At 33.1% G+C, this 23,075-nt stretch overlaps 3 protein-coding genes across 7 annotated transcripts in view; all 3 read right to left on the bottom strand.

The window, feature by feature from the left end:
* LOC124356157 (longitudinals lacking protein, isoforms F/I/K/T-like) overlaps positions 1-23,075 on the bottom strand; it is a 288,925-nt gene that overhangs the window by 132,344 nt on the left and 133,506 nt on the right. The window lies entirely within an intron of this gene.
* On the bottom strand, positions 255-12,696 carry LOC124356158. Its single transcript, XM_046807321.1, has 2 exons — positions 1,275-12,696; positions 255-547 (listed from the first exon to the last, which is right to left on the bottom strand). Exon 1 carries the CDS (start codon positions 7,233-7,235, stop codon positions 5,874-5,876), a length of 1,362 nt encoding a protein of 453 aa, XP_046663277.1. The 5' UTR covers positions 7,236-12,696; the 3' UTR covers positions 255-547; positions 1,275-5,873.
* On the bottom strand, positions 17,669-23,032 carry LOC124356161 (zinc finger protein 845-like). Its single transcript, XM_046807325.1, has 2 exons — positions 20,592-23,032; positions 17,669-19,060 (listed from the first exon to the last, which is right to left on the bottom strand). The coding sequence occupies exons 1-2, from the start codon at positions 20,803-20,805 to the stop codon at positions 18,831-18,833; spliced, it is 444 nt and encodes a 147-aa protein (XP_046663281.1). The 5' UTR covers positions 20,806-23,032; the 3' UTR covers positions 17,669-18,830.

Raw genomic sequence — 23,075 nt, 5'->3', positions numbered from 1 at the left:
GCTCTAAAAAACCTAATTTTCTTAAACGAATAACTGAACAAATTCTTTGTGTCGAAATGTACATTTCATAACTACTGACCAATATGAAATAGTGATATACTAACCCACATTCTCAGTATATTTCTCCATCCATAATGAACAAAGCATTGCTGAAAACACACCTACTCTTCCTTGAAAAACCAAAATGTAGTTTTACCCCTACACAAATGTGATTCATAAATGTTTTTCAACAATGGTAATGAAATAAACATTAATTTTAATAGGTGAATAAACCAAAAACACAACTCTCAACGTTTATTTCATATAAATCTGAACTTCAAAAAGAAATATCACAACGGATCAACTCTTGTAGTTCTTCATCAGGAACACTGCTGAGGTTCATGAGAGTTTCGGAGGTGTCTGAGCAACGAGAACTTGTGCTTAAACATGACCGTACATGTAGCGATAGGACATGCAAAGGTCGGCAGCTTACCGCACTCTCTGCGTAAGTGGCGACGCAGACTCTCGGGCCAGGAGTAGCGTTTGAAACAGTTCCGACATTCATACTCTAGAAACAGTCGATGAATGAGATTAATGTCATATAAAGAAGTTGGCAAACCCAGAGTAAGAATATGTATTATATATTGAGTTGACAAAGTCCACAGTTCAGTCTCTACAGGTAGATTCTCCCAAACAACATTTAGGGAATTATACATCCAAGAAAAAAGCAGTATTGTATGTCTATTCTTCTTTGAGAAGTATGTGTTATTAAAGACAAAATTAATAAAACAAGGCTGACTTCAAAATTTAGGTTTTCTTAACACTCTATTCCATGAAATACCTTGAAATGACATTCAACATTAAAGAAGTTGCTAACGAACAGGACCAAAAATCGATGGCAATGTATAACAGTGTAAACACATCAGTGTGTACATGTTTTCTTTATGTCTTTAAATTTTTAAACTATTAATCTTTTTGGTGGGAACAGAAATTATTGATACAGAATTCCTGTAAGCGCAATATCCGTGACAAACAATGCGGACAAATCGGTCACAAGGTTGAAGCTCAGACAATCTGTCATTTTTATACTCGGCTAAAGCTGAATTACACACTCGGCAAATCGATTTGATTAACACATACTAAAGGTTAATCGGTGTATCTAACTGTTACATGATTAACTAAGAATCTTTCTAAAAATGTGACTGTAAACATTAGTCTATTAGGAATGATGTAGGCTGTGAGTAAGGCAAACGGGAACTGACTTCAACCGCACTAACTTTGCAGCTCCTACTAACCTTCTGCTGATATAAACAATTCTGTGTCTTCATCCAGTTAAGTCCTTGTGTCTTCTGGCGACATGTTTGGTCAGAACAAACTTGTAATGTGCTCTGTAGTCGCAGTACTGACACTGGAATTGGGGTGGTTTGTTACACTCCTGGCGCTGGTGTCGACGGAGGTTGTCAGGCCACCTGAACTCACGGCCGCACGTCTCACAGGCGAAAATGGGTTGTGACTGGGAGACCAGTTGTATGAACGCTACAAGAACACATTCATAAATAGAACACACCTTGTTTATTTGCGTTTATCATTAGATTTTATCTCTAATACACTTAATTTTTTAAATTTTGTCCCAATTAAGAGGTGGTAGGGGATAGTCAACACTTTTTAAATTACACCTCTACTTTGGGCCACATTAAAATAAATGACAAATAATAAATTCAACTTAAAAAATGGTTTTTTTTGCTCCTGTTTAAAATAGTTATCACTATTAAACGTGGTATTAATATTTTGGAATTAACAACAAATATAACTGTCGTAGCATAATTAATTAAGTTTGATCTACAGTATATACTTGTGGAAATGATTACTACTTCACTAAAATAACTATCAGTTTAGATACCAATAATCTCCTCTTTTTAAAACAAATACTGGTATTTTTAAACACACAATACTCATAGCAGTAAATTGAAACGTATTCTAGTGATTAGTTGTATAACTATCCACTATTTGTTATAAGGAAAAGATTTTTAAAATGTGTTTAAATAGCTTCAATTTTCATGTTAATAAAGTTCTATTTGATGGTCTCAATAATATGTTTACTATTTCAACATTTGTATATATCTTCTAGACCTGCCCTCTTTTGGGAAAAGTTATAAAACTAAAATACTTACCTTTTTTATTGGAATTAGTACTACATTTAAGATAAAAAGATACATTTATTTGATTTACAAAATGTACTAAATTTCAGTTTTAACTGGCAGATAAATGTATGGGGTCCAGGTAAAAGTTTCCTAAACTTCATTGGCTTTGTTCTGTTGATAGGTTACAAGATGAAGTTGCAATGAAATATTTTAAGCCATCACATATTTTTCCTATTGGGGAAAAATTGAGCAAAGTAACAAAAATCTTTTTAAATGAGCACAAATAGTAGAATAAATAGCCCAAAGATTAGGATATTATTTTTATTTTAAAAAAGTTGCTGTATTGTTTCCACCCTTACAATACATTAGTTTTACTAACCTGATTATGAATAACATAGTTTACAATTATTACTTCTTCACACATACAATTTAAAAGGGCATCCGTCACCTTTAATTGTACGGGTAGTCAAAATATTTTTCTTTAATTTCAGCTGAACAGAAGTTTTGTTAAGTAAATAGTCAATACAAAAATTACGGGTAGCGACATTTTTATTCTGAAAAGTGCTATTTCTCTCACAAAAGCACTGTAACATGAATTTCGTTTAATGACTTTAAAGATATAAAAGAAAATACAACATAGAAAATTACATGACCTATTTTGTTTCACCTACTCAATAGATTAATAAGGAAATAAAAACACGATAAAAGTAAAAATACAAAGAAAAAACACAGATGTAGTGAAGAAAAAAGGCTAAACAAATTGAGGAGATCTATAAACTTTGTATACAATAAATTAGCATTGGTAGAAATCTTAAAAGTAAATGAATTCAATTTTAGATAAAACCTCTTGAAAACCACCTAAAACCAGATCCGTAACAAATGATCTAAGAATACCATTTTTACTAGGTACACATGTGTGAGTGAGAGATAATAGCTCCATCCACCCACATATGTGACGACAGCCCACATATTGTATTGATGAATACAATAACTATAGATTTTTTACAGATTATATAATCCTAGGCTATGTGTTTTAACTGCATGTATTACAATATTGTTCATACTGCTACTAATACATACCGTTTTCCTTACTATGGGTTCCGCTTTATTCAGATTCCCTGAAAATTTCTTGAATAGTTTTGGTGAAGAATATAACTTTTACTTAAAATTACAGCATTCTGTGGACTGGAAGAGTGTAATCTCCAGCTTGTCCTGTGATTATGCATATAATATTGTCTTGTAGGGTCCTTGGATACGCAATACATGATTGTCAACAATATGTAAATGTAACTGACCGAATTAGTGTCTGAATAGTAGTCTAGTGACTCTCTCTCCACTTCCTACTCCAGACCGAGAATCATTGAGGATTTTTATATGAAAAACCCGCCCAGATTATTTGTTGTAATGTACACGGCTGTTTAATACCACTTTGTAAACTATTCTTGTCACTTCAAGAGTGTTTGTTGTTCTTTACTGCAAGAAACTGAAGTATAAACAAATGTTTCTGACAACATATTACATACTCATATAAAAATACATCATAATAGCAAATATTTCAAATATCTGCAAGTCTCTCTAAAGCTCCTAATTAAACTCCATCCAACTCTAAACATAATAACACAAGGGCAGAGTGAATTCTTGCTACTTCTTAATCAACGAGTTTATAAGGTTTTGTTAATTTATTATTACAGTAATTAATTATTTTCATTTATATCTAAACATATTTTCTTAAAATGCTAAATTTTGATTTTGCCAAAAAAGTATAACTTTGAAGTGGTTTTGAAAAGGTGTTCCAGACCATCTTTAAGGTTCTTTTGTTTATGGGGTTTTTTTTAAGAGGTTCATATGTTTTATTTTTGTTATGAAAACAATTCAAATTTTGTTGCAATGTTACTGTTCACAGGGAACAACTTGGAGAAATTGTATTAATAACATGAAATAGTCGATATCATCTTCCAAAACTTTGAAAGTGTTTAACTACAAACATCATGTAAGCAGTAAAAGGTAAAGAAAATTAGACCCTTACACAGTACAATTTTTTAATTGCAATAATTTATAGATATTTTATATTGATCGACATTTTGAAAAAATTAAATTAAATAATAAATATACAATATTACTGTTACCACAATCGTACACAACTATTAACATGCCAGATAATCACAACCACCCAAGGCTACTCATCACTTTCTGCGTTATACAAAATATGTATAAAAATAACATATTAATGTTATTTGATGTAATGTTTGATAAACTATTTTATTGAGTACTAAATGAAATTCAGTTGTAAAAACACATTTTAATTTACTAACAAACTTACAATTATACTACATTATTTTAGTACATTATTATTCATCATGCAACATATTCCGTTTAAAATCACACAAATAGCTTTTATATACATATTTTTCAGACAGAATACAAATTGGTTAACAATTGTTTGTTGTATAACTTTACAATATAAATATTATAAATAGCAAGCTAATTATAAATTTAAGAATAGGCTTATTCTGGGTGAGTTTTGACTCTTAGGCAAGTAATACACATTGATAACATGTACAGAGAGCATGTAAATAACTTCACAGTTTTTTATTAATTTCTGGTGTTTGACGATACCAGACTGAGACTCCTGACTGCACTGACAACAATGGACTTAGCAGATGGTGATTTAACAATAGAAATGCACAAGTCAGCCAACACACATATTAACTTGGTATAGATATCAAATCCGTTTCAACTGACTGTTAAGGCTACCTACTCACAATAGATTTCTATTTCTGTTTTCATAATTGAGGGTTCTTTCAAAATTTAGTGATTTTAAAAAACGAGTTTCCACTTGATATTCAAAATTATGCCATAATCAATCTAATCAATTCACTAAAATATGAAATGCCATTCCATATGAGCAACATGTGGACACACACACTCACTTGTGCCAAAGACTGATCACTGATTGAAAATGTCATTCCATGTTGCCCAGAGGAATGTTACTTTCTCAATCATGTTACACATTTAGTTTTACTTCCTTTATTGCAAAATAAAGACATCAAACTTTTATGGAAATACGATTAAACTAATTAAAATTACACAAAATCGTAGAAAACAACAGGAGTATTCATTGACACCAAGTGAACAATTATTTGATTTCATTACACAGTAATTAACACTTACAATACAAACCTAAATTACAGTACGTTAACATCCACATATAAAGACAGTTATAATATAACAAAATAACATCTAAATTATTAAAATACAGCATTTAATACTTTTAGTATGTTCCATCAATAATTACAACAAAATACAATACTTTGAAAAGTATACAGAATACACATAAAAATTGTATTATTGTAACAGAGAAATACTTACAATATAGGGCAACAATAATAATAAAATATTCCACAAGGCAGTCAATCATACTCTAGACATTACTGTACATAGTCAAACATACTCTAGACATTACTGTACATAGTCAAACATACTCAGGATATTATTGTACATAATTCATGTAATAAACTATTTCATAACTACTCATAATGTTCCCTGTATTACCTTCACTGGTAAGGTTAATAGGATGTTTTAAACAGAAAATTAATAAAGATACCATCTCAGCTGTATTCAAAGTAATATTACAAAAAACTATAAGATCGATAAAATCGTCTAATGCAAGCCATGCTGTTGTTGCAACTTTGGTTTTCAGTTTCTACCTATGAAATAAAAATACCTCTCAAGTACTTCAGTGACGAGCAATTTTTATTTTGGAATTTCAATTTTATGACAACCATCTTGAAGTTCTAACTTAATACAAGGTTGTTCTGGAATCGAATTACTGATATTCCGATTGGAAATACCAGTTTTCTCAACAACTTCAGAGTTCTTAAGGAGATTTTGACCTCTGACTTTGTTGTCTCTTTGAGAATCAACTTCTACTTTTAATAACATAAGATTTTGGGGATGATGGTAATTGCTGACATTTTCCACATTCTGTTGGATTTTTACTGAACCTTTTGGACGTCCTCTTTTCCGTTTCAGGGGCTTGATATTTACTGATCCTTTGGGACGTCCCCTTTTCCGATTTAAAGGCTTGATTTTTACTGGTCCTTTTGGACGTCCTCTTTTTTGTTTTAGAGGCTCACCGTTGGGATATTTCATTTCCAAATTTCTGTATGAAGACAAGTTACCTTTGACACTATGGATTAAAAGGCGTTTTGTAAGGACTGACTTACTATTATCATTACTTGTTTCACTTTGACTACCTGCTGGTTCCTGTGAGATGTATTTTTCACAAGGTTTTAACTTCACCAAAGAGTTTTGAAATCCTTCATTGCCTTTGCTTTCACTATTGGACATGATGGAAACAGATTTACTCTTCGTTCCAGATCCTTTGGGTCTTCCAACTTTCCTCTTTACATGAAAAAATTCCTTTGAATCTCCTGATGAATTAGTACCACTACTAGTTATTGAATGGCTTTCAAACGAACTACTACTGTGTGTTTTCATTAGTGAATTGTCCAATAGTTTCTTTTTCATGCCTACAGAACCTTTTGGACGTCCCACTTTACGTTTACCTTCACTACCTTTCGAATACGCTGTAGTGTTACATTCTTTCGTAATAGCAACAGGGAGGATTACTCCACTTTCATCTGTTTTGTCATTTTTCACCCGTAGTTGCATTGGATTGTTTCCAACCTCACTACTGCCTTGGGTATCCGTTGGTGAAATATTCCAAAATTTCTTTTTAATGCCTACAGAACCTTTTGGACGTCCCACTTTACGTTTACCTTCACTACCATTCAAATCCAATGTAATGTCACATTCTTTCTTGGTAGCAACAGGCTGAGCTAAGCCATCTTCATACGATTTTTCTGTAGCTTGATGTGTTACTGTTTTCTTGTTCAGAGATCCTTTAGGTCGACCTCTTCTGTGTTTATCACTTTCAGACTTCAAGCAAAGACTTGTAGATCTCCAGCCATGAATCAAAGATGATTTGAAAAGCGATAACCTCGATTGGGATTTATTATGTCTGTCAAGTGAGTACGAAAAACCAATCCCTCCGGTAGTTCTCTTCCTTGCAGTGGCGGTGTTCTTTGTTCCCTCCACATCACTGTTATTCATTGTGCAATCCCAGCGATGGTCCAACCTCGGCGTCACCAATTGCCTAATTGAAGAAGCATCTTTAAAGGGCACTCTATCATCTCTTATAACTTCACTAAAATGTAATGGTTTGGCTAGAGGCGTTGGCTTCGCGAGAGCCTCGATGAAAGTTGAAGGCTGTGGTGACGCTGTGAGTGTAGCAATTATTTCTACGTCTGAAGAAACGTCCTCTTCAATCTGCAGAGGGATCTCCCCGACATAAGTGCCACAGGAAGCAAAGGAGAACTCCTGATTACCTAAGAAGGAAACAGAGCAGTTAGTCACAAAAAATGTATTATTGTATTGTGTATTCTTTAACTTAAGCTTATCTACTAGATTGTTCACTTTCTAACAAATTCTTTTTATCAAAAAATACAAAAGATACAGAAATTAAATAAAAAAAGATAGTCGACACAATTAAAAATAAACAGAAGTTTCCTCAAAGCAGCTGGCCTATAACCTTTCAAATTAACATTTAGACTGATAAAATACCAGTACAAAAAATAATTAGTCTAGTTAACATTTTGTTTAACAAGAAACCCACTATATTAATACTGTTCATATTATTTTTGAGTACTGGCAAGTTGTTGAAATCCATGTTATAATTCCTATCATAGTTTCCAAAATTCAAAATCATCTGAAAACAACATGGAAATATTAAAGAAGCTCCACATTGAAGATGGGTCATTGTACGGACATGAAGGGTAACACAAAAACTCCTATTGCTAAACGGTCTACCCCATACATTTTGAAAAACACTGGAATGACCAAATCATTTCAAATTTTTTTCAACTGAAAATAATACAATTTTTATAATAAACAAAGTTAAATATCAGAATCAGCTGACATGATAAGCTCAACAATTTCATCCAATCGGAACTTAAATAGACATCAATCGAATGAATAAGGCAAAATTTATACATGAAGTTAATTAATTGTGACATTTAATTCATAATCTGTAGGTTACGACTTTTAATACTAATTTATGTATTGTACCAGAGTTTAACTCCCTGGGGCTCCGGGGCTGAATAGGTATCAGGGCTATTACAGACTATAGGAGCTATATATTGGAGCTTGTAACACCAGTAATAAGTATACCTTTGGACTCATACCTCACTCTACATTCTTAATACCCTACACTGTGCCTTGTACTGTAGTGTTTATGTCAACAAAAACTAAACCGTACCCAGCTTTTCAAATTGTTTCATACAAATCTCAAAAATAAACACACTACATTTTATTAATGTAATATTAATAGCGTTAGGCTACAATATAGTTTATGCGTAAATGAGAAACTGTTTTGTAAGGGAACATCAATGTGAAATTAAATACAACAATTATAGTACAAAATTAGTTTAATTTATTAAAAATATTCAATCTTAGGTTCATATTTACAGCTACAGATTCATAGCCTTTATATTGTAAAACAATTGCTCAAAACATAAACAAAACACGTAGTGCTACGTACTACAGCTTGAACACAATAAAGGCAGTTTTAGGGTGCTGTGAAAGATGAAAGTTCTATATGCTTATAAATATATAGAAATATATGTAGTTTCTGGAAATTAATTTCTCAAGGACAAGTGATTCAACGTTTGAGATGTTATAAATGTAAGTTATCTACGTTACAAAAATGTTAATTGACAGTTATCTGAAAAAGACTTGTCTGGAACAAAGTTCACACAGTTAAAAAGAATACATCACAAAATCATTTCAATGGATGTTAAATGACTTTAGATATCAACGTAAAACCAGTGCATTTTTGGGCCTGTGACCAGTTACTCTTTATGTTTTCACAAGATGTTACATAAAAAAGAATCTTAAGAAAATTTTTCCACGTAAGCTTAGGTCAAACACTCCACATTACTCTTAAGATCACAATAATGAGGAAATAAAATCCAACAGCTCTGGAAAGTTGTGGTGATTAAACAGTTTGACACTAATAAAGCCGTATCTCTTCATGGATTCAAATACTGAAGATACCAATAACAACTCTTGTGTATTTCTCAATTTATCTTCCACATAGTTTTGATAGTAGCAGTAAAAATAACTCACAATTTGGTTGATGTTAACAGTGTTACATAATTTCTGTTGCTATAATTCAATTTCTAGTACTTTAGCTCCCTTTCTCATCCAGGATACATTCATCCTCATGAGAATGGGTATGTGTTATCTAGTCCAATTGTGTTCATTGTAATTAGGGAAAAGCCCTTAACACATCCATAAACACATTGATAAATAACCTCTTGGGGCACGATGCTTGATGAGACTTTTTAGAGATTACTCAGTTCAGATCAACAGTGTTACACAACCACAATCGCCAAACAATCATAGAGTGAGAGAAACGGTCTCTAATTCAATGCAGATGTGTGTAAGATGGGTCTTGGGGACTTAAGCCAAGGCTTTTGTATTGGCTCTATGTCTCCGTGGTTAGACCTGCACTAATGTTTGGGGCTTGTGTGATGGAAAAAAACAGAAGCCAAGATAGTGCTAGCATCCAAAGGTTAGCCCACCTTGCTATCACTGGGGCTTTTCCAAGTCCGACGAGCACAGTTCTAGACTGTTGCCTCAACCTCGCTCGCCTGGACGTTGACATTTGGGCTATGGCCAAAAGAAGTGCCTACTGTCTTTAGCAGGCAGGACTTTGGTCAGCCTAATTCAGGGAAATACTCTGCACATGATATCGGATCAGATGCCACAAAGATTTTCCTTTGATAAACTCTTCAGGATTGTCATACCTTCTAGGTAGACTTGGTCAAGGGAAAGAAACTTCTTCCACCAGAGGAGCTTGAATGGTTTACAGATGGCTCTAAAACCAAAAGTGGTACAGGCGCTAGAATAGTGGGGGTGAGACCATGTAGGAAGCTGGTGGTCCCTATGGATCCTTATCCCACAGTCTTTCAGGCTGAAGTCACAGCCATTATGGAGTGTGCTCATATGAATCTTCGTCTGCGGTATGGTCCAATATGACGGGACCTCAGATGTTTTGTGGCATTTCTGGGTGTAAATCCTTTGGGACTGTCTCGAATGGGTTCACACTGAACATAAGAGAAGGTGGAAGCTGCATCCGGGTCTGAGAACGAGCAGAATGGTTCTACCTTCTCTCACTAAGTAGATCGGTGTCTTCTCGAGTTGTGGGTCTGATTAAGGGACATGGTCACCTGAAGAAGCATCTTCACAGAGTAGGTATCCTTCGAGAGGATCCGCTCTGTACAATGTGTGACAAAAACTGCTGAACACCTCCTCTTTAACTATCCTGCAATAGCAAGGGTACATAATATTTGGTAGTTTGGACAGGGGTGGCGAATTTCCTCAGGAGGACCTGATCGGTTATTTTCAGCGGTTTGAAGAGCTGCTGAAAGCGTAGACTGGTCGGCCTCATGGTGTGCTTCCGGGGTGCGCAAAAAGGCCCTTGAGGCTTAAGTGCATGGCAATAGGCCACCTCATAGAAGAAGAAGATCAAGTAACTTCTAATTTTGCAACATTAAACAAAAAATGTTACTATAATCATTCTTAACCTACAGTAAGATGAAGTGTTTAACAGTTTAAATATAAAATATAAGATATTTGATACAAGAGCATTCTGACATTGATAACTCATGTGGTTAAATTAAAATACGACAAATGGAGATAAAGCAGTGTAGCTTAATTGTTTTCCTCTTATTGGAGATTAAGTATATGAAGAACTTCAAATGAGATTTTGGAATCTTCAAAGACTGAGATGAATGTTCTCCAAATGATCGGCTATTCAATTTGTGAGGAGTGCAAGGTGACGATGTGTTTGTTGAGGACATGTTTCCTGGAGAACTTCCTGAGGCAGAATATACACTGAAACTGTTTCTCCTGGCCACACGTGTACCGGAGGTGGTTCCAGATGGAATTGCGATGAGTGAAGGTTTTCCCACATTCACACACCCAATGAGAGTCCACCAACTTCACTCTAGTTTTGTCCAGAGGCTCGGTCAGACATTGTTGGATGGCCACCACTGTAACAGATATCAATTATGAAAATCATATGTTACACATTTACAGAATGATATATGAAACGTTGTAGTAATCAAATAGGGGTAACATCTCAGTTATAAAAATTCTGATCACACCTTGGTCAGGACTTTTCTTTTATAACATTTCAATAACTTTCAAAATTGTCTTGAAATGTTTTTAATACTTCCTTGCTCCAATTCAGTGGGGTAATGGTACTAAGAGTATGGTTGCCAGAATAGAATATCTCTATCTATATATCTCTAATTCAATTCTATGTTATATTCTTTTCTTTACTTCTATACTTCAAAAATCAAATCTCTTTCTTTCTGTGAATGGAAAACATATCTTTTATTTGCAATCTTTTTGTAATTCCAGTCAGGCATCAAAGTAAAAATAGTAAGTGATATGCACAATATACTGTTGAGATAACATATTGTGCTACATCAACCCTAAAGTGAATAAAAATAAAATATCTTTAAACCATCCAAAGTTCTAATTTTTATGGTGACATATCAAGTAACTGAGTTATTCCTAAATCCTTACAAATGTAAACAAATAAGGTTCATGTACTTGTAATGGCTTGTTCCGTGCTAAAAGTGAAAACTGAGTGTTCTAATTATTTAAATATAATAAAAATGTATAAAAGTAAGTTGCATGTCAAGACATGTCAAATGTACTGATACTAAACGTATGTTTTATGAAACAATTTTCTGCATAAATAATCTATTTTAATCAAATATATTCTAGGGCTTAGAAAAACCAACTTGGTTTTACTTCATCTTGCCTAACATATGAACTTAAAAAATTATACACAGATTTTCATAAAAATCACAATTTATTTTATAAGTTTTGAAAAAGTGCTATTTTGAGCACAATAAAGAGCCAGCAGTCAGAAAACATTGTTTAAAACGACGACGGATGAAGTTTCTTAACGTGCTTCTTCAAGTCATGATTGTGCTTGGCCACGTAAGGACAGAAAAAGCAGGGAAACTGTGGCGCAAGGCCACACTCAAATTTCTGGTGCCTTAGCAGCGATGTCTGGTGGCCATACCTCTTCCCACACTCTACACAGACAAAATTCTTCTGGAGAGTATTTACGGCCCTGATTCTGTGGAGAGGTGCACCTGTAACATGACTGGTATTGGCAACGGTACATTAACATGCAATAATCACTTACGTTATATCCTTCCTCTTTAAACAGTTCTTTTCAACAAACGTACCTTTAAACCCTCTTTTGAGTATTAAAATTATAATTCTTTTGAGTAATGTAGACTAGTTGTATAATTTATGTCCTGCTCTAGCGATACAAAACTGCATTAAAACATGTAATTGTATCTTATTTTGTCGAATTTTATCATTCTTTTAATTCTACTTTTATTTTTTTTTATTCTAATATTTTAATTTTTATATTGTTTGTATGTTGATAAAGTCTATTGTAACAGAATTGTTATCTAATAACTAATAAAGACTCTTGAAACTTTGAAAGGAAAAATACCTCCTTATAGCTATATAGTACATATCGTAATTTAATAAGTAGAGATGAATATTTTATTTTATTTTTAAATCAATAAACAACTTTATCCCGAAGATACATACACTATAAAAATAACATTTTAAAGTACAAATACTATGAAATAAAATTATAAACTTGTATCAATAATAAGATAATATCTAAGGTATTTGAGATTATTTTAAACAATAAAATTGTTGAATATTTTGAAACAATTTTCTTTTTACTGTTTGTCAATTTGGCTTTAAGTCTAAGAAAGGTACTAGTCTAGCCATTTCTGAATATTTGAGGAGAATATTTTGGACAGCAAGAATAAAGTAATTGGTGCCTTTTATGACATTTCAAAAGCATTTGACACAATCTACAAACTGCTATATAAACTTAAATTTTATGGTTTTGATAGTTTGGCAGTTAAGTTTGTAAGGTCTTACTTATCTGAAACGCTACAAGCCATTTATTATGAAGGATACTTTTCACAATACTTAAATGTAAGAACTGGTGTCCCACAGGGCTCAATCCTGGGCCCAGTATTTTTTATTACTTACGTAAATGAATTACCTGGTTGTATTACTACTAACCATGCAAGCTCTTATATGTTTGCTGATGACCTGGCTGTACGAGTTAAATGTAATAATATTGTCTTTGTTAATGATGTTCTTTCTAATATTAGTGACACTATCTAGGACTGGTCAGCTGCCAATTCACTCTGTCTTAATAAAGATAAAACCCAGACTCTAGAATTTTGTTTAAAACCGTCTAGCCAACAGAACACTGACTAAGTTAAATTCTTAGGAGTCATTCTTCAGAGTAACATCAAATGGGATAAGCAAGTTGAAATGTTATGCAATGAAGTGTCTAAGGGTATTTTTATATTAATTAGGCTAAGATATATTGTGACTACAGACATTCTCATTACTGTCTACTATGCCTACCTTCATAGAGTTTCTTGTCTTATAGAATTATTGTATGGGACAATGATTGCAACACAACAAAAATTATTAATTTTCAAAAACATGCTATTAAGATTATAGCTAATGTAAACATAAGGATTGTAAACCTTTAATTAGAAAGCATGATATTCTTACAGTACCTGCACTGTATATTTTAGATTGCCTATTGTATACAAAAAGAAATTTACATGCCATACCTACAAATAGATCTCTTCATAACCATATGACTAGAAACTCAAATTCTCTTAGAACATCTCAATGTAGTCTTAAAACCACTTTAAATCGATTTTCTGAAACAGGCATTAAACTCTGCAACTCTCTTCCTTCTCATCTTAAATCTTTTGAAGTTAATTGTTTCAAGAAAAGTGTAAAAAAGCTATTGATTAACATCAGTGATTATTATGCTATAGTTGGATAGACACTTTTTATTAGGCCTAGGCAATGTATATCATAGATGATAGTTCATGCTGAATTTGTTTCTGACACTGCTATACATTTGTAAAGATGTTCTGACAATAAAGAATTTGAATTTGAATGTTGATCATATCATTGCTTTACAACCATTCCATTCTTTTGTGTGGGGGCAGGTACACCCATGACTAAAGCGATGACCCAACAGAAGGACTAAACTGGTGACCCTTCAGCAGACTAACTCAGTACGCATGACAAATATGGATTATAAATATACCCATACAAAATCGCTGCATTCTCAATTCTGTCATTTACATTTTAATAATAGTGGAGGAAATACAACAGCATAAAATAGAACATTTCTGATTTTAAAATAATTTATTTGCAATCATCTCATAAATGCATTTGGTTAATCCTGGTAACTATATTTAAACGTAAACATTTACATGTAAACATTCTCAGTGACAAGAATAATATTATTCCTAACACTTTTTCAATTTAGCTAATAATCTAAGTTCGCAATTTCAAAGTTCCTAAACACAAATGTGCATTATAAAATAGCAGTCAAATGTTTACTACGTATGGAAACAGTATAATTTGGTATGTCAATGTTATTATGGTGATGTAAGGGCTTTAACTTCGTCTGCACAACTTATATTTTACGGGTTGATATGATGCCTACACATAAATATCCATATACAACAGAATTATGCGAGGTATTATGACGTTCCTCTAAGCCTCTGTTACCTGGAAAAGGCTGGAATTTGGTATTGAACATTAAAATGAAACAATTTCGTAATTCCTTCCAAATTCCTAGTGCCTTAAAATCTCAAGGAAAATAGCTTCATATAAATCAGTTTAGGGGCAATATAAGATTTATTTTTTGCTAATATTTATAAATGCACAGGATACATTTTTTCCTAAAAATAATCTGCATGAAATTTTTAAAATATGGATAGTTGTTTTGCTACATAAATGTTTAAAAATAATTATCTTAATGTAATGTAGATTATGCATAAAGTCTGCTTTTTTTTCTTAACCTATTATTGAAAAGAAAGAAGCATATCATAAACTATTATATTATCTTCTACTTTGTTTCTACTAAATCAAATTTTATGTATGAAGTCATAATAGTTTATTTTGTCCTTTAAAAAAGCATTCAAAATTATATCTTTCCTCCAACAGCCTCTAGTTTTTCCTAGATAAGAATGAAGCAAACCTCATGCTAATTTTCAGTTTTATCAGATTTCTGAATAAAAATTAAGGGACAGACACATTAATAAGGATTACTTGTTTTTGACTATGATCTCTAATAGCAATCTAGAAGTGAAATGATTCAGAATGTTTAGGGGTTCGTGCAACTAGTTAATTTTATAATACATTACATTTGTATTTAGGAATCTTTGTTGCTTTGATTAATTTGCACTAGAATCACACATTGGAATATTGCAGGCCTTTGAGTCCATAAAAATAGGCAGCACATTGGACTAAATTAACACAATCAACAAGAATGGGAGCCTAGGTAAAGCCCACATCACATTCCGACGTCGGCGACGCTGCCGTGGTGTTTTGCGATGATATGGCTCTTGAGATTACCCTTGAGAGTAGTGCGCACGGGACAGTACGGACAGGCGAACTGCGGGTTGTCCTTTTTGTTATCACACTGAAACCTCTGATGAGTGATGAGCGAACGTTTGTGAGCGTACGATCTGCCACACCAACAGTGAAACTGTGCCTTTTCCTTCTTCTGGCTGCATCCGTTGGTAAAAACTGCCTCTGAAAATAAAAGACTGCAGTATTAGAAATTCTGCAACGTTGCTTAGACAGTACCAAGCAATCATGAAACTAATAAAGTTTTTATATATAAAGAAGTTACTGTTTAACTGGTCAGTTAATTATTTCATTGTGATAATTCATACTTTGATTCACACATATTACTGAAACATTTAACATATCTGAACACTGTATGACAATCGCATATTCAAAATACACATCATACAGTAACAACACATAATAGTTTGTACTTACCTTTTAAACAAATTATTCTAGTTGATATTTATGAGCAAAGCTGTTGAGTATTAAAGAATAAAAGGAACTTAAAATTTCTAACCTTATGTACACTTAAAAACCCCATTTATAATATTTTATATTATCTCCAGCAGGTTTAGGGTTGTTTGCGAAGTGTGGTTTGATACTATCTGACTTGGATGCTCTTTCAAGTAAGAACACATGTCCTGACCTCGACCTCTCTCTCCCTTTTTCTCTCAAGATTCACTCTTGAGCTGGATTCAGGTTGATTAGTTGGTTTCTAGTGCAAGGACAAGACCATATACTAGGACATAGATGTGAAATAAGATCTAATAAATCTTTCTGGGAGTCATAATACTACAACAAAATCTTACTAACTTCTTACCAACTCCAATAAAAGAACCAAATTTCCTAGGTGATCAAGATATTAGACTTTGACCTTGTATTGTGCTTTGATTTTCTTGGTTTTGATATCTTTGAATTGGCTACACTTCACTGTACTAACTCCTCCTATTGTTCTCCTGTCATAAGTTAAGATTCTTACAAAAGCTTGAGGGGGGAAAGTTGATACAATAAGGTAGAAAAGTGTATGTTTTATTAAAAATGTTCAAACTTGTTGATATAGGTTTTATATTTTACATAAAGTGAACCCTCTTTCATCAATTAATATAGTTTTTTATTACACTTAACAGTATCATATGATTTCAAGTGACTTTAAAATCACATAATGTTTTGGGAACTATAAGCAATAAAAAAGTGCTTAATACAGCATTTTAAATCTGATGCTGTTACAGACTTGACTCCTGAAATCAGAATCACTGTTGACGACAAAGCTCAAATCGAAATCTTCGCATTGTTTCGGTATAAGAGACACTTAGACTACAAAATCAGGTGCAATCTAGATGAAGATGTTCTCATTGTTTCATCACATGCATATATCCAGATATTAGCAATCAAGTCTTATAACAAGCCTCGGATTTCAGACGCTGCACTAAGAGGAAGGTGAAGTGGAGCTGAACTCAACATTTGCATTGAATTAACGCCTCCCACCATAGTGAAATGGGGTTGAAATCAACTTTTGCATTGAATTCGCCCTCCTACCACAGCTGCATTGAATCCACCCTCCCACCATAGTGAAATGGGGCTGAAGTCAACTTTTGCATTGAATTCACCCTCCCACCACAGCTGCATTGAATCCACCCTCCCACCATAGTGAAATGGGGCTGAAATCAACTTTTGCATTGAATTCACCCTCCCACCACAGCTGCATTGAATCCACCCTCCCACCATAGTGAAATGGGGCTGAAGTCAACTTTTGCATTGAAATCACCCTCCCACCACAGCTGCATTGAATCCACCCTCCCACCATAGTGAAATGGGGCTGAAGTAAACTTTTGCATTGAATCCACCCTCCCACCACAGCTGCATTAATGATCTGATAAAAATTCTACATTATTAAAACCAACACACTTTCTCAGACCACAGTTGTTTTTACCAAGCAACAATAATTATCCTACAAGAAAAACACTTACTTGAACTGTATTGAAATATTTATTTTACAAGCCAATTAAATACATTTCAATGACCATAAAAGACAATCTAAAATAACTGTAAACCTATAACAAGACATTAATAAAATTCTTCAAACTGAAGGTTTTGAACTGACACATACAAGTAAGGAACTGATATTCTCATACTATGAAGGATTTACACTTTTGGAGGAAATATGATTTGACCTCACGTCTGTAGTTATTACCATTCTTGACATTAAGCCCTTCTTCTCTTGACGAAGATCTCATCAGTTGAGCTGAGGGTCCAGCCCTTTATGTTTTGTTATCATGTGGAACTTGAAATGTGTCTTCTGGTGGAAGCGATGATTGCAGTAGTTACAGACAAACATGGGTGGCTTCCCGCAGTAGTATTTCTTGTGTGTCCACATTGACCCGTAGCTGGAGTACTTCCTGCCGCAGCAAACCAGCTTGTCAGAGCCTTGCAACAGCCTTGCTGCAACAAACTTGCAATTACAGTGGCATTTGGGCTGTGGGAAAGGGGGTATGGTATTACATGAAGTTACACATAAGGACAAATTGCAAGTAAAATGTTGCTTAACAACCCACTTCCACTTATTATTCTACAATTTAGTAGATGGTGTACTTTGGATCTCAGGAGATTCAAGTACTTTTTATTGGAAATTTTCAACAACAGAATGTAATGACAACAATGCTATAAATCATTTTCTGTCGCATAAAATTGGTAAATGAACAAACAATAAAGTTTTCCTTAAGTGACTAATCTTCAAAAAGCACGCAAAAATTGAAACTAAGAAAGAAAGAAAATTAACTCATAACTTTGCATGTGGTACAAAATTAGCTAGGAATAAAATGTCATTCTAATCTAAAATAAAATATTGTACTTTATACAAAAATAACTTCATTTCTGTTAAGGAATAATAAATGAATTTTGATTTTAGATTTAAAAGAAAATAAAAATATATTAAAAACCAAGTGTTGCTCAAAAGTTCCAATATAAATTACATCTGAGTAGCAACAAAAATTAACATCTATATTGAGAGTTTTTTATGTATCTAAGGAACTTTGAAACATCCATCCCATCAGACTATTGAAATCATCTTGATACAAAGGCACTTAAAACATCAAAAAGTCTGCTTACGAAAACAACATTTAATAGATTATTCTACATCTCCATGTTTTTAACAAACTCCCCAGGGTGCTTCAACAGTAGGTGTCGCTTAAAGTTAGACTTGAGGTGGGTCCTGTGACTGCAGAACGAGCAAGAGAACTCTGGGTCTCTCCCGCAGTTGTACCTCTTGTGGTACCACAGTGAGTTCTTTAGAGAGTAAACTTTCCCGCACTCGCAGGGGTAAGCCCCTGGGACACTCTTGCTCCTCACGTAGCTTCCTCCTTCTGCAAACATTCACTCAACTGTAAGATTACATTAAAGTACCATAATCTGATTTATTCAAGGGAAAAGTTGATCTTTCAAGTATCACGTTTTATACTGCACTGTTTTGATTTTATAAATCAACTGAATAATCTTTACTTTATGTGGACCGGGCATTCGACGAGAGAGATGTTTTTATAGGCATCCATAAAAAAGCGATTGCTTTATTTTAAATCGTAGAGAAAAATATAATTCTTCCAAATAAAATTAGGTTTTTACAAAATATTTCATTTCAATGTACAGTACATATTTTTTTATAAATAGTATTTCTGATGTTGATAGTACACAATCTTTGCCCAACCACTGTGATAAGGATGAATGTAGATGTTGATAAATATGACATTGTCAAGGGAGTAGTAATACATGCAGGTCATCATGAAACAGCAATGGAAGTCTGTGTGAATGTGATTGAGTCCACTGTGATAAGGATGAATGTAGATGTTGATAAATATGACATTGTCAAGGGAGTAGTAATACATGCAGGTCATCATGAAACAGCAATGGAAGTCTGTGTGAATGTGATCGAGTCCACTGTGATAAGGATGAATGTAGATGTTGATAAATATGACATTGTCAAGGGAGTAGTAATACATGCAGGTCATCATGAAACAGCAATGGAAGTCTGTGTGAATGTGATTGAGTCCACTGTGATAAGGATGAATGTAGATGTTGATAAATATGACATTGTCAAGGGAGTAGTAATACATGCAGGTCATCATGAAACAGCAATGGAAGTCTGTGTGAATGTGATCGAGTCCACTGTGATAAGGATGAATGTAGATGTTGATAAATATGACATTGTCAAGGGAGTAGTAATACATGCAGGTCATCATGAAACAGCAATGGAAGTCTGTGTGAATGTGATTGAGTCCACTGTGATAAGGATGAATGTAGATGTTGATAAATATGACATTGTCAAGGGAGTAGTAATACATGCAGGTCATCATGAAACAGCAATGGAAGTCTGTGTGAATGTGATTGAGTCCACTGTGATAAGAATGAATGTAGATGTTGATAAATATGACATTGTCAAGGGAGTAGTAATACATGCAGGTCATCATGAAACAGCAATGGAAGTCTGTGTGAATGTGATCGAGTCCACTGTAAATATGCCCCCAATTTTGTTCTCTAAACATATCTAAAATCATACATCTTTATAAAAACAAACTGGTTGGAGGCCAAGAAGTTTGAACACAAGACTCTGAGCAGCTGTTGGTGTTAACTTGTGGTACAAATCGCACCAACCGCAGTGTTGAGAAGAAATAGAACACGAGAGGAAGTGAATCATCCCACGTTATTTCCCTCATGATCTAGTCACATAGTTAGGTACTAATGTATGAACACCGGAGGCTGAAATAAGATAACTTATTAATAATTAGATCTTTTCAAACGTTTTCTAGCAAATCAACAGAAAACACAAGAGAGATTTTAATGAAAAAAAAAACAACAGATATAATGAAAAATACTGTTTATTTCAAATAATTCAAAACGTACTACTAAGCTGATCCGGGTGACGCAGTAGCATGTGTCTCTTGAAGTTGCCCTTGCGGTGAGTCACGTGATCACAGAACATACAGATAAACTCTGGAGCCTTCCCGCAGTTATACCTCTTGTGGTTCCACAATGTAGCGTGGTGCGGGTAAACCTTCCCGCACTCGCAGGTATAAACCTTTTTTGTACCTGGGCACGGACACGGACACACACACATGAATTAACAATCGCTGTACAAAGCACAGTTAACCTTTAATAATAAATATTATGAACTAATAATAATCCCAGTATTTAAATACCCATAACCTAGAAAATTAGACAGTCGGTGAGTTAACTATCCAGAATATAAAAATTCATAATATTTTTAATTTCTATTTATTGAAGGACAGTCAAATCACAATAATATAAGCAATTGACTCATTCATAATCTGGAATGAAAGTGTTCTACATAGACTAGTCAATTTGTAGTCATTTGAAGAGTGACATCAATACAAACACATGGTTAACCACGGTCATCAAGTACCTGGTTCACCACAGCCATCAGATACCTGGTTAACCACAGCCATCAGATACCTGATTAACCACAGCCACCTGGTTAACCACATCCATCAGGTGGACCTTGTTAATCAATGTCATATCATAATTATTATAGGTAGCTGTCATTATTCCCTTCCACAGCGACTGTCTACATAAAATTCTAGTTAAAATAAGACAAAATTTCAGAGTTTGGTTATTAGTGCTGTATTATTTATGTTTATTTATATATTGTTATGCCTTTTGATTTCATTAATTTTTTATAAACTCTGTATCAAAATATACTACGTGTATGTGTATACATGCAAAAAATGTTTTATATAAAATAGTTTTTATATAAAAGTTGAGTGCTGTCATTTATTAAATACAAAATTATTATTATGTAAAACAAAAGAATTTAGCTTTTAATATTACTTGATAATAATGAACAACACGGTTGTTGACATTATAATAATTTTGAACATAAGCTTAACTAACAAAATTAATACATGTACAATGTATCTCAATAATTTATTTCATCAAAATTTATATTCCTTCTTTTGAGACCTGTAATTTTATTACAATACTTCTTCAATAGATCTTTAATTTTTAAACAATTTAGTAGTTTTTTAACGAGAACTCAAATTTACACCACTAATTTTCTAGTTAATAATGATTAAACTAATATTTCTGCAAATATATAATTACCAATATGTTTTTTTTTTTTGCACATCATAAAGCATTATGATGACATACTTTAATTTTTAAAATAATGTTGTTTTGAAAAGTAGGTGAAGCTGACAGCACCATGAGACACTTCAAGCACATAAAACTGTTATATACTTTAGTAGTTAGTCTAGGCATTAGTTAGTAACATTAGTAAAATAAGCGAGGTTAGTAACATGCCTTAACGTATGTAAATAAAATATTTCAAACAGATTTTGTTACCATAAACAAAATTAAATTTAGAGTGACACCTGCCCCATTATTCTCTATATTTTCAACAATTTGTGTTTTATTTTATAAAACATTGTTAAAATGTTACATTAATTATTGATTTGTCTGTTCAATAAAGGAGGGGGATAAATTCATTTTGCATTGAAACCACAAAAATTACAGATAAGCGGAAATAAAGTTACTATTTAAGTAAAACAAACATATCAAATTTTTATATGAAATAGACAAATAGACAATAAGTATAAATTAGCTGCCCTTTTAAATTTATTTAAGACTATGGGAATACGGGGTTGGTTACAACACTTGGTTGCTAACATTGAACAAATGTACTATAAATACTAAGAAAAATTATTTCAATTTACTTGTTTTTACTAAGGCATTAAACTTTGTAATAAATAAGGTATTACAGACCACCTTTAAAATAAATAATGAAGTAAACTACACTTAACTCTTAAAGTGTTTAAGAAAGTTTGGCCTCTGTTCAATTACTGAGCATTTAGAGATATTTAAAAATCTGTTTTTGTCAAAGTTAAATTTATTTTTTATTTCTTGGAAGAAATAACAAACAAACAACTTTTTTTAAAACCTCTACCATTTTTACGTGTGGATTGTAGAATGGACTTTTCTCTACTGTAGAATTATTGTGAGGATTAAAAATGAATTGTGAAAATAAAACAATTCTAAATTATTATTAAATTAGTTTTATTTCCAAAAATACATTACCACTGGAATTAAATGATTGATTATTCCAAGGAAACTGTTACTAAGATTAACATTCTAAAATCATTCCAATTAAATTGATGAAATTATAATAAATTATTTTCTTGGGAATATTCATATTACAGGTATTTACTACTTGAAAAGATTAAATTTAAATAAAAAGTAAAAAAAAGTAAAGAATGTCTTATTTTACCAGGCGAAGTTAGGGCTAAGAAGCCCTCTCTAACACTTAACCTGGGGGACCAACGGCTTAAAGGTGACTTCCGAACCACCACCAATGGCCGGGCAGGCGGGCCG

Source organism: Homalodisca vitripennis, chromosome 2 (genome assembly GCF_021130785.1).
Source record: "Homalodisca vitripennis isolate AUS2020 chromosome 2, UT_GWSS_2.1, whole genome shotgun sequence".
Classification (NCBI taxonomy): Eukaryota; Metazoa; Arthropoda; class Insecta; order Hemiptera; family Cicadellidae; genus Homalodisca; species Homalodisca vitripennis.
This window is presented reverse-complemented; position numbering and strand designations above follow the sequence as displayed.